Raw genomic sequence first — 11,864 nt, 5'->3', positions numbered from 1 at the left:
GGCTGACTGTGGTTGAGATTTATGAGTTAGGTTGAAGGTTTCATTAAAACGGATTCAAAATTTATAAAAATATATAAAATAACTATATTTGCAAGCCCGGTTCCTTGATCAACTCTCCACCTGATTGAGACGGAATCCAAATATATAATTGCGCAGGAGCCCAATTTTGCTGAGCTTCTTGGGTAGGTAGAGGGTGGTTCAAAGGAAAGATTAAAAATTGCTTCCAAATCCAAAATTAGGAAATAGTCCAAATACTATATAAAAAAAAAAAAAACTAGATGGGTAAAGAAATTTGTTTGCTAAGATTAGTTTTGCAGGGTAGTTGACTGTTGCATATATGCCACAGATTAACAGTTTCACGCACTGCAACTGTAGATTAGTCAACTCAGCGAGTCATTAAACTTCACCATTTTCAATTTGTTCGAGTTTAGTTTTCAACACTGGGTGGACTCACCAGTCTAAGCATGGATGGAATCAAGCATTGCCACGCTCCCAGTAAGATGATATAGCATTTAAAAATAAAAACATGCTACACAAATTTACCAAGTGGAAATGAAAGGCAAACACTCTTAGACATACAGAAAGATCTATACAAACAATTTAACAACAAATAAACTGCAAATTTAATTGGTTCAAAGGTGCATAAAATATCAAAGAAACAACAAATAACGGCAAAGAAACTATTCTCAATCACATAAGAACGATGAAGTATGAGAAATTAACAGTTAAATGTGCGGAAGCTCAACTGCAGCAGCCACCAGCTTGAGAGGAGGAGCCATCTCTCCCACCTGATGGACCTGGGACTCCTCCATATCCAACTTTGATTCCGTATGACTGCGAAAGCAACAGCATAAGAGTTTACTCGGAGGAAATGTGGAAAAATGAGTTTAACAGCCATGAGTTTTGATCTAGGATAATAAGGTGTCACCAGAGCATAGCAACATCATAAATTTGTTGAAGTAAAAGTTGCCTTCTATCTTTAGTTCTTTACCATGTTCATCAGAATTTGTAGTTCTTCTTGCCTTATGTTCCATTCGCAACAAATATATGCTACTTCATTCCTTATTTTTTCAGATTTTGAGGCTCACTGATTAGATATTATGGCCCACTCAGTGGGAATGAAAAAACTAACCTCGTTAGACACATCAAACACCCCCTCCTGGATTTTCTTGTATATTGTGGCTGCAGTGCTGATGAATGCCTAGAGAATAACCAACATCAGGAAAATTATCAATACGGCAAAGAAAGAATTTGTGTAATGAAATATGGACAACCTCACTCACCTCCTCCACATTCTGCGCAGTTTTTGCGGATGCCTCCATAAAGATCAAGCCATGTTCTTTAGCAAATTGCTCCCCTTCCTCGGTGCTGACGGCTCGCCTGTGAGCCAGATCACTTTTGTTCCCAATCAGCATTATCGTCATATTAGCATTTGCATGCTGCCTCGCGTCTTCTAACCAGCTCGCAAGATGATTAAATGTCTCCCTCCTGGCGGTCGCGTTCCAACAGAAAATAAGACTAAATATCTCACAAAAGCAAAACCCTAATTCGAAAACGATAATTAACATATATACCTCGTGATATCATATACTAGAAGAGCACCCGCAGCCCCTCTGTAGTAGGATCTAGTGATTGATCTGAAAGATTCTTGGCCAGCCTAGAAAAACTTGGATCAGATGCATCTAGAGGTCGTTCATTAGAAACGACACACAACTTCGCAGTTAGAATAGGGACAATTAATCACAGTAATTCTTTGTTTGCAAACAAGATGCCGCCACCGACCTTTCAAAACAACAGATCCATCCAAATTGTGTCTAGCGTAAAACTAACAAATTAAAAAAATGCAGCTACAGTTACACATATTAGTTTAGGTAAATGCTGCTGTAAACTCTCATTCCTTCTCTCTACCTGATGCAAGTAATTTCTTCATCAAGAGCATTAACATACATGTTATGGAGATCTGAATAACAGATCAATTTGTTGAACACTATGATAACCGTGTTTGTTTTGACGAAGTGATTAATACCTATTCTCCTATTTGTCATTTGACGCCCCCATCAAAGGTAGGATTATATCCAAGCAATAGAAAAGCAGAAAGGCTAACAAATAGAACACGGATATAATGGTGATAATCCTAGGAAGTTTCAAACCACGCACGCTAAGTAAAAGCGTAAAACGGCCCCTACGCTATGTATATGTGCAAAATTGCATCTTACAAATAAGATATAAATCAATTCTTACAAATACTAGGTGAGAAATATGTATTTAAAATAAATCGACAACATAATAAAAATTTCTAACATGTACTACCTTCCCAGCAAAAACAAAGAACTATGAAGCTAAAGTAACTTGTCAAATAGTCATTGATCATTAAAAAAAAAAAAGGGAGAAAGACCAACAAAAGGTGATTCGAAACAAACCGTATCCCATATCTGCAACTTAATGGGCTTGTTGTCGATAGTAACCATTCGAGCCCCAAATTCGACACCGATCGTCAAGTCGTGCACCGGTTGGAACCGCTTGTCGGTGAATTGCAACAGAAGACATGATTTCCCAACACCTGATTAAGAATGGCAAATGAAAACTAAATTGAATACGTAGTACATGTACTTTCTCAAATCATTGACAAAATCACAATAAGAGAGATCCAATATTTTCTGTAAAAGAATAATTTACAATATCGCTAGGTCGTATATTACTTCAAACAAAATCTAACATAATGTCATTGTAAAAATAAAAAAAAAACCCAAAACAATGTGAGTAAACTAGAAACACACAGCACAAGAGCATAATCTAAGGACAAAATTGGCCTAACGACCAACCAATGAAGCAGATACTCAATAACCTTCATTAAATTCTTCGGTTAATAAATGCAAAACTCATATAAACAACACCCACTCATCAGATCCGCATCTAACAAAACTCATCAATCACCTTGCCGCAGATCGAAAACTGGGGTGGGGCTAGCATCATGATCAATTTTTCACCAAAATCAAAACCCTAGCGAACACGAAAAAGAGATCGAGAAACCAACAACTAACCAGTGTCTCCGATGATGATGTATTTGAAGAGGTACGCGTACGACATCTTCGATCGGAGGACTCCAATTCGAATCACAAAAAAAAAAAAAAAAAACAAAACCCTTGGGATCGAAATAAGAAGGGAGATGGGGGAGGGGAAGAGATCGAAATGGGAAACGCGTTTGCTGTTTCCCTTGGGGAGCTGGGGAGACGCGTTTCCACTCTGCCTAAATTGTACTGGGGGGGTATTTGGGGGCTTGTTTGAGCTGTATGCTTTGCCGACCGTAGGAGGAAGAGAATCCCCACGCCCGTAGGACTCGCACAAATATCTAATTATGGATAATTAGAATACTCCTGTAATTACAGATAATTAATTAATTACTTACAAGATCCCTACAAATTATTTTAAATAACAAATATAAAGTCTAAATTTTAAAATAATGTATGAATTTATTTATAATTTTAGACATACTTATCGTCAGCCTTTTACCACTCGAGATTCTCGAGTTCTAAAGCGTGTATGATAATTGACCCTTTTATAAGCCTCTTAATCACGATCAGCATAAACCTCACCATGCCTATTATAAGAAAATGAACAGAGATGATACAAAACCATCGACTCAATCTTCTGATACAAAGATTTTTCTTTCACACATCAAATAGAAAAGATATTAGAACAGAAAAAATTTTATCCCACGCATCTTGCTCTGGGTTCAGTACGAGGTACAAAGAGCGCCTTAATCACAAGTGATAAGCTCAACTACGCTGCTAATCTTTGACTTCCACAGTACCGAGCTGTAGAACCTGAATTATAATCGTACAATGCCAAAAACAGCTTTAATGGATGGGAAACCAATATCACAGCAAAGTAGCCATTTTTTATCGTTTATACAGCTAAACCCTCAATTAAGAAACAAGTAGAACATCACAGCTAGAGAAACCAGATATGTTCCCATGTAGGCCAGTAGTTCATGAAGAAAACCGCGGTATTGGTCAAGCTGGGTGTGTCTCTATTCGCTCACGGTTTCTCGGAAACTGAACATTGTTCGCTAGTGGTATCAGTTTCAGTGGGAGGAGCAGAATTGGAGACAATCTCAGAGTCGCCATCTAATGCTTCGCTACTGTCCTTCTGTTCCTGCATCTCTGTGTCAGGGTTAGTGCTATTACCATCTCCATCAGGCTCGGCATCGGTCATCTCTTCATCACCATCCCCACCTGCATTTTCTACTCCGTTTGGGACTGGATTAGAGTGCTCATTTGGTGGCCCCTCGGATTCTTTATCAGTGTCGTCAGTTATTTGTCCTGGTGCCGTTGGGTAAGGATCAGTACACTTTGTCAGAGTAGAAGTCACCAATAAATTCTGCAGAACAAGAGTTCCAAAAAAAAAAAAAAAAAATCATAAAATTGAGTTAGGAAACTAAATTTGAGGATAATGTTACAAGTAAGATCTGTGAAAATGAAAATTGAAGGTAATTTTTTATAAATTAGTGTTGCTTGTGTACAACAGTAGAAAGTCTTCAGTAGAAATTATGATGTCATTGTCACCAGAGTGAAAAATTAAGCTCGCGAACCTTCTCCAGGGCCAGAGCAAGCTTCGACAAGTTTGAGTACGTGCTTTTTGGAGACAGAAGGATCTGTTCAAATAAAAACCAGCAATACAAGCCACCAATAGTTTAAACAGGTAAGTTTCCAGAAAAAAAAGTCAAGGGACATTGGTTACATCAGAAAGAGGATAATGTAGGTGGAAAACAATAACTACCTCACAGAGTCTTTGCAGTGTAAAGGGAGGACCCTCTATAAAACTCAGAAGAGCTGCCAAAAAGGCAGAGAATACAGTTATATCTCATATAATGGTAAGAGAACTTAGACCGAGGTCACCAAACAAAAGAATGACATGATTGCAGAGCTCTTCAATGGACAATATATAGCACATGCACATGCTTGACTGCCAATCCCAGCATCAAAATGGTGTATCTCAACACATATTTACAATATACTTGTACGACTAAGAAAATTACATGACAAAGTCCATTGCCTAATACCATATGGAGAAAAAAATAAGCATATGCTGCTGGCCACCTCAACATAAAGAAATTAACAAAACATGTAACATCTACCATGCCAATTATTAGGTCATAAAATTGTAGAATCACCTTCATCAAGCCGTCTCACCAACTCTGAATATGTTTCACTTTCATCTGATAACAAACTCTGTTGTGACCCAACTCCGCCGCCTGTTTGGGCTTCAGGGTATTCAGCCAAGACCTTTTAATGAATGGTCAGGAATTAGAAACAACCAATAGGACATAGCCTCTAATTATAAGGGACGCATTAAATTTATCTGCAACCTAGGTGAAACATGTCAGCATACCTCCCCATACCTGCTTGAGCCGAGAAGATAGCAAGTTTTTGAGCAAGCTCCAATCATGCCTGAGAAGACAAGCAATTGACAAATAAGAAAATGTTGACAGTCCAAAAGAAGTAAAATTAGCTAGATTCTAATTGCATTGAATGCACTTGATCGACCGACAGATGATATTAAAATAAGAAAATAGATAATGTTCATGTATAGATCTTTATGCAAAGGTGTGCTGGATGACATCCATGGCTCAGAAAGCTGTTCTGTTCAGCAGTCAAAGTAACATGGACATAGATGAATTGATGATGCGTTTTAACAAGTGGAACGGAAATCAAAAGTTCAAACTGAAAAAGTCAAACCTATATATTAAAGCGTCTCATATATATTCCTATCAAAAGAGATGTAATAGGAGATAGAAAAAAACTAAATCTTTTCTTAATGCATGTGCGAGATATAATTATCTTTCTTCGGCATAAATGCAGCAACTAATATAGCCTTCTATCCCAATTATACAGCGAGAAAATATTAACAACACTCTTCAGTGGATTCAAACTTGCATCTAGTATGAGAATAGATGTGCTTCACCGCTAGAGCTGTACCAAACTAAATATCTTTTCAACTAAATAATATATTTTAAAGCAAAACAAAGAGGAGAACTTTTCAGACATCTGCAAACAAAGAGCTACCATAGAACATTTTTTTTCTAAGAAAGTTAGCAAGTCCATACCAAAACTTCCCAGTAGCAGCTATCACCCCCATTATGCCTCTTATTTCTTCAGAACTGAAATCAACTTTGTGCTCCTCATACCTAAGGCAAAATGAATAACAAAAAGCTAAGGGTATAGTTAGGTGCCACGGAACAAGCTTATTAGAAGGAAGTGAAGTTCAAAGAGATCAGTCTCCAAATAGTTTTTCTCAAACATCAAAAATTCTTGGTGGATCTGAATCAAGACAACACCATTACTAATTGAGGAATGTATAAATGTACGAGAACGAGATCAAAGAAGTTGTTTAACAGAACGTAGTGCTTACTCATGATTTGAATTATGTGGAACCGTATTTTCTGAGAGCTGCTCCATGTCGGGAGCAAGTGTTGGAGACTCTGAATTTGCAACAGCTGTAGATTCCATTACTTTTTGCTGCACAAATTATCAGCATACAATAAGAGTTAAACAATAAACATATTCTATACGACAAACAGTTAAAGGTACAATTTCCATTCTGCAAGAGAAGGGCTTTCAAACAAGGGAAAAAAGTTAAACGAGAAAATGGAAAGATAAATTTCGTATAGCCGATCCATAAGTTCTTCTCCTTTTGGTTATTTCCAATAATATTTCTTCTATTTACTGTTGAAATTCAGATATACCAATAGATAAGGTTTGTAGAGTTCCAAAAATATTTCAAATCCTAGCCCGGTCCTTTACATTTACAGCTTATGCAAAGTATTTAACATAGGTTAGAGAGGAATATCCTCATGTGCACAGGAAACATATGAAAAAAAGTTCGAGCTTTTTAGTAAGGGCAAAACACACAAAGATAGCTTGCTTTACTAGCTTAATCGTTTGCACGAACAAAACAAAACGAATGAGAAACATATGTAGGATCACTCACTTCAATTCTCTTAATTTTCCTCGACCGATACAACTGCAACACTAGTTTTCGGTCAATCATGATCTTCGAAGTTCTAAATCTTACTCCAAAATCTCCAAGACTACAACTATTCGCTTAACACAAATCGCACAAACAAGCAAACTTCCACTAGGCTAATTGCAACCAACTAATCAACTTCATGATCCATAAAGGCTTCAAATAAACAAATCTATGCCCAAAACTACTTAGAATCCACAAGAAGTAAGAGTAACTATACAGTATTTGTTCAATTACATCACAGAAATGAAGTTTCGATGAGTGAGCTCGTCGAAACTGCTCAATAAAATGGATTTGAAGCCGAGAGAACCGTTCATAGGCTTGGATTGCTCGCAAACAAGTAAGCAAGCGATCCAGAGTTAGGGTTAGCAAATTTGAGCTAGAAATCGAAGCGGAGAGAGAGAGAGAGAGAGAAAGAGAGAGAGAGAGAAGAAGAAGAGGAAATGCGATGAGAGGACCTTTACCGGGGATCGTAGAGAGTAGAGAGGGTGTGAGATCGACGGGGAATCGGGGAGGAGGTGGAGGTGGAGGAGGAGTTCGGGGCTTGGGAGGAGATGTTTCGAACCCTTTGGCCTTGGATCAACCCGATCCGTAAATGGGCCGGATGCGGATCAAATTTGTTTAACCTAGCAACGGGTCGAATTGGATTGGGCTCGAGTGTCTCGGTTCTCTGGGTTGCGAAAATAAATAAATAAATAAATAACTTGATATCACTACAAATATAATACAATCGCACATCACCACTCAAGTTTTGCAAAAATAAGATTTAGTATACAAAAATCCAATTGTTCTGATAACTAATCTAATTTAAATTTGTGAAGTTCTGCGATCCTTATGACAGGAGAAGAAGAACATGCCAAAACTATTGTGAACTTCAGCTTATAGGTCACTCGGGGTTCTAATTTGTCTAATATCGACCAATTGCGAATAAATAATCCCATTATTTCGCCATCCTAAAATATTTGGTTTAGATATTTGCATAATACTCATGCTTTATTTCTCTACCCAACTGTTCAACAAAAAAATTATGCTTCACTTTTACTTGGCCTTTAAAATTACTAGGCCAACTTTCGATTAAATGTCTAACAAGTTTGACTTGAATGCATAGAAATTTTGCTATTGATTTATTAGAGAAGTGTAGATCGAGAAATTTGTGAGTTTCACAAACTCGGCTTTGCCCCTCATTCCACGGAAGTGAAAAAAACGATCATCTACATACAACCGTGAGATATCGTAACTTTGATGTAAAAAAAAAGACTCAATTTTCTTAAAAGTCACGAGTTCAGAATCATGCTAACAAACAGGCTATGAATGCCTCTGCAAACACATTCCTATTATTAGCTGTGAGAATCACACCATTAGTGTGAACGTCGACGGCCCATGACAAACAAGTTAGGCCTATAAATATTGGGCCACGGCCTACGGGCCAGGGCCCTACGAACTAGGGCGCATCATCCCCCTGTTGCAACGGGCGACTCCGACCCCGGGGGTTTAAGGAGAGGTTCTCTGGGAGATACCCAAGGAGGAAGAGAGAGAGAGAGAGAGAGAGAGAGAGAGAGAGAGAGGGTGGGGAAATGCTTCGATCCGCTCCGCCCCTCTTCCGATCCCTCCGATCGCTAGGGTTTTGCACGTTGACGTCGACGAGCGGCGGCGGTGGCGGCGGTGGATCGCCGGAGAAGATCGTCGCCGCCGTCCTATTCGAGCGGCTCCCCGTCGTCGTCCCCAAAATCGACCCTGTCGTCTACGCCTTCCAAGAGTTCTCGTATAATCCCTCTCCCTCGCTCTTCTTTGATTCCTCAATCTAGGGTTTCGGATCTTAGAAGAGTGAGATTTATTATGGTTTTGATATACTTGACGTGGTCTTCGTCCGATTCCTTGGTTCTCGTGGGCGTGTTTGATGTGGATTGGATGATCGACGTGTAATGTTGTGTAGGTTTCGGTGGAGGCAACAGTATCGGAGGAAGTACCCGGATGAAGTGTTGGGAAAAGCCGATGCAAGGTAATTTGGTAATCCTTTTGCCCCTTCTCAGTTTTTAACATCTTATTTCACTAGGTTTCCATTCCCTAATTAATGTCATTCATCAAGAGAATTAGATATTGGAACTTAATCTTTTTTACAATGGGGTCATTCTCTATCAGAACAATAGGAGCATTGCTAGCTTTTGGCATAAAGTTGATAACTGGAATTTAGGCCTATCCATTGAACTTTATGTTAAAACGACAAAGGAAACTCTTTGAAATTAGCACGTAAATCTGAAAGGAAACATCTAATTAGGGATCACGAAGAACAGCAAGCTGTATATACCAAAACGTTATGTTATGTCATGCAGAACAATGGCATCACGTAGGCTTGATAGTTAAATTATTGTATAGCTAGTCATTCTGCAGTGGTAGCCAAACACACAAGAATACATTTTGAGTTTCATGATTCTGTTATCTGACAATTCTTTAATTGTTTACTTTCAGAAATAGTGCAGATTTTATTCATTATTGCTTCCTTTGGACTTCCTTGAACAGTTCTTGTCACACTTATTAGTTATTATCACTAGCAGCATTTTACCCTGCTGGTGTTTGAGCTTTTCCAATATCATATACTGATTATCTATTGTTCCTGCCTCTGCAATACACGTTTGGGTAGATGGTAACGAAGCTGGCTACTTTTATCACATTGTTTCTAACTGAAAATGGACTTGTTGGTCCGTTACAGGGGAAAAGGTGACTATCAGATTGATTATGTTCCTGCTCCACGAATCACAGAAGCTGATAAAACAAATGACCGAAAGTAAGCATTGGCTTCCTGCCCCGCCTTTCCCATCTCTACTTTCCTGGTTTACTTGATCTTGTGATTGTCTATGCGGATAATAGTGTATCCAATTATTACATTTCAGTTAAGTATTTCTTACCTAAGTTGGAGCTTTTCTAGCGAGCACTAGTGTTGACATATTATTTGTATTGAATCATTCATTGATTACTGCATATATATTTGTGGGCATTTACTGGTCCAAAGCTGACGAGCTTGGTACGTTGGAGGACATAAACTGACTGAATGGATTTAACCATCTGCATAAGCAGATCTGCTTCTTTTAGATGTATCTTAGAAATATGATTAACTGAAATGGAACTGTTGAATACAAAGGGAGATGGGAAAATGGTGGATTCTGACCTACTATCATTTCTACTATGTCAGAGAAGGTTTTGGTAATTTTTCTTGCTTGTGGTAGGTTGTTCTGTTTTACTTGTTGACCTTGTCCTTTCTTTAGGTCATTGCAGAGAGCACTTGATAGAAGGCTTTATCTTCTCCTGTACGGTACCCCGTTGGGAGCTCCTGATGGTAAACCTGTTTGGCATTTTCCTGAAAAAGTTCATGAAAATGAAGAGACTTTGAGATTGGTAAGTACTTATGGATACATATGAAGTTTTTCTTATTTTGCATTGCTAATGCTATTTCTTTCTTGGTATATTTGCTTCATCATCATGATTTAATGCCATTTGTTTGAAGTTTCTCCGCCTTTTCTTATTTCCATATGAATCCTTCAATTTTAGTGTGCAGAATCAGCACTAAAATCTGTACTTGGAGGACTTCATCATACATATTTTGTTGGAAATGCTCCTATGGCTCATATGGTTGTAGAACCAAAAGAAGGCTCGCCAGATTCTCTATCATTTAAGGTACTGGTTTTTTCGTATTTGCTCTTTTAGCATTGTTTTACTTCTTTTCGCTATGTTTCTACTCTTGGAGAAATGGGAAATTCTTCTCTATATGAAATAATCTGATTAATGATTTTCTGCATGGATATATTCCCTATCGTTGTTTAGGTTGGTGAGTGACATTTTTGCTCACAGAATTGGGTAATTTATGTAACCATCCTAAAAATAAGTTGGGTGGGATGCCTCTAGCCCTGATTTTATAGAAAGATAGTCAGCTGCCATTACTCCCTGTCCTATGATTTTACATATCTTAAGCTGTTAAGGAATATATCTCAGTCCGTGAGCTGCTTTATTATTTTAAAGCGTTAGGGGGTGAAGATTAAAAGCACTTTTGAATTTTTTTGACTTTCCAAAGCATCTAAGCGGATGCCCTTGCCACCTCAATACCAAACTACCCTAAGGTGTATATTGTATCCTGTGGTAGTGGCTTTCTATTATCTAAGTATCATCTTGGGACTCTTCCGTAAGTTCCATATAATGTCTAGCCTGTCATTTGTCTCTCTTTACTGATGTCTTAAACCTTTTTTTGATCCCTCTATCTGCAGCGGTTCTTCTTCAAATCACAAGTGATCGGTACGAATAAGCTTCACATCGGTAAGTGCAAGGACTATGAGTGGGTAACCAAGGACGAGTTGCTCGAATGCTTTCCGGAGCATGCGTCCCTTTTTGATAAGATGATCATTCACATAAGATAACTGCGTCCTTGTTTGTTTTTCTTGGAGATGGTATTGTGGCCTTTTAGGATCAGCACCCTTCAGTTGCTATGGCTCAGACATTGGCTCACGAGTTGCCTATGGATAAATGGAACGAGTTAAAGGAGGAGAGGCTTAAATCATATCTTTGGGGAACTCCCAATGTGTTGTTGTTCGATTTCTTTTTCAGTTAGATTACAGTTTATCTTAGCCGGCAGTTACTGGCGGTGACATTCAGCTGAAGTTTTGATGCTTCTGGGTATTGTAGGCTATGTTTTAATACTTTATCAACAATATGTATACCTTTGCATTTTTTTATGCACAACTAAACTTTTTTCTTTTCTCTTCATGTTCATCTCCCCAGCATCTTTAAATTATGTTATTTTTTCACACTGAAGTTTTTCACTGTTGGAAACATCAGAGAAAAGGGTGGTTTTG

The 11,864-nt window shown here is 38.2% G+C and overlaps 2 protein-coding genes and 1 pseudogene across 2 annotated transcripts; 1 reads left to right on the top strand and 2 right to left on the bottom strand.

Annotated features, from left to right (window-relative positions):
- Positions 539 to 3,301, bottom strand: LOC109712250 (annotated as a pseudogene).
- On the bottom strand, positions 3,626 to 7,623 carry LOC109712249 (serine/threonine-protein phosphatase 4 regulatory subunit 2). The gene is made up of 8 exons (XM_020235716.1): positions 7,491 to 7,623; positions 6,412 to 6,518; positions 6,107 to 6,187; positions 5,402 to 5,450; positions 5,174 to 5,285; positions 4,780 to 4,832; positions 4,592 to 4,654; positions 3,626 to 4,380 (listed from the first exon to the last, which is right to left on the bottom strand). Exons 2-8 carry the CDS (start codon positions 6,507 to 6,509, stop codon positions 4,039 to 4,041), a joined length of 798 nt encoding a protein of 265 aa, XP_020091305.1. The 5' UTR covers positions 6,510 to 6,518; positions 7,491 to 7,623; the 3' UTR covers positions 3,626 to 4,038.
- On the top strand, positions 8,523 to 11,775 carry LOC109711871 (39S ribosomal protein L46, mitochondrial). The gene is made up of 6 exons (XM_020235204.1): positions 8,523 to 8,788; positions 8,960 to 9,025; positions 9,734 to 9,808; positions 10,287 to 10,416; positions 10,570 to 10,695; positions 11,280 to 11,775. The coding sequence occupies exons 1-6, from the start codon at positions 8,601 to 8,603 to the stop codon at positions 11,427 to 11,429; spliced, it is 735 nt and encodes a 244-aa protein (XP_020090793.1). The 5' UTR covers positions 8,523 to 8,600; the 3' UTR covers positions 11,430 to 11,775.

The sequence above is a fragment of the Ananas comosus genome, linkage group 6 (genome assembly GCF_001540865.1).
Source record: "Ananas comosus cultivar F153 linkage group 6, ASM154086v1, whole genome shotgun sequence".
Taxonomy (NCBI): Eukaryota; Viridiplantae; Streptophyta; class Magnoliopsida; order Poales; family Bromeliaceae; genus Ananas; species Ananas comosus.
The sequence above is the reverse complement of the archived record's forward strand: the minus strand, read 5'-3'. Positions and strand labels throughout refer to the sequence as shown.

Coding starts and splice junctions, on each gene's coding strand:
- LOC109712249 (XM_020235716.1), bottom strand. CDS start 6,509: ATGGAATCTACAGCTGTTGCAAATTCAGAGTCTCCAACACTTGCTCCC. Junction 5,286..5,401: donor TATCTTCTCGGCTCAAGCAG/GTATGGGGAGGT, acceptor ATTCATTAAAAG/GTCTTGGCTGAATACCCTGA. Junction 4,833..5,173: donor GGTGAGACGGCTTGATGAAG/GTGATTCTACAA, acceptor CCTTTTTGGCAG/CTCTTCTGAGTTTTATAGAG.
- LOC109711871 (XM_020235204.1), top strand. CDS start 8,601: ATGCTTCGATCCGCTCCGCCCCTCTTCCGATCCCTCCGATCGCTAGGG. Junction 8,789..8,959: donor TACGCCTTCCAAGAGTTCTC/GTATAATCCCTC, acceptor AATGTTGTGTAG/GTTTCGGTGGAGGCAACAGT. Junction 10,696..11,279: donor CAGATTCTCTATCATTTAAG/GTACTGGTTTTT, acceptor CTCTATCTGCAG/CGGTTCTTCTTCAAATCACA.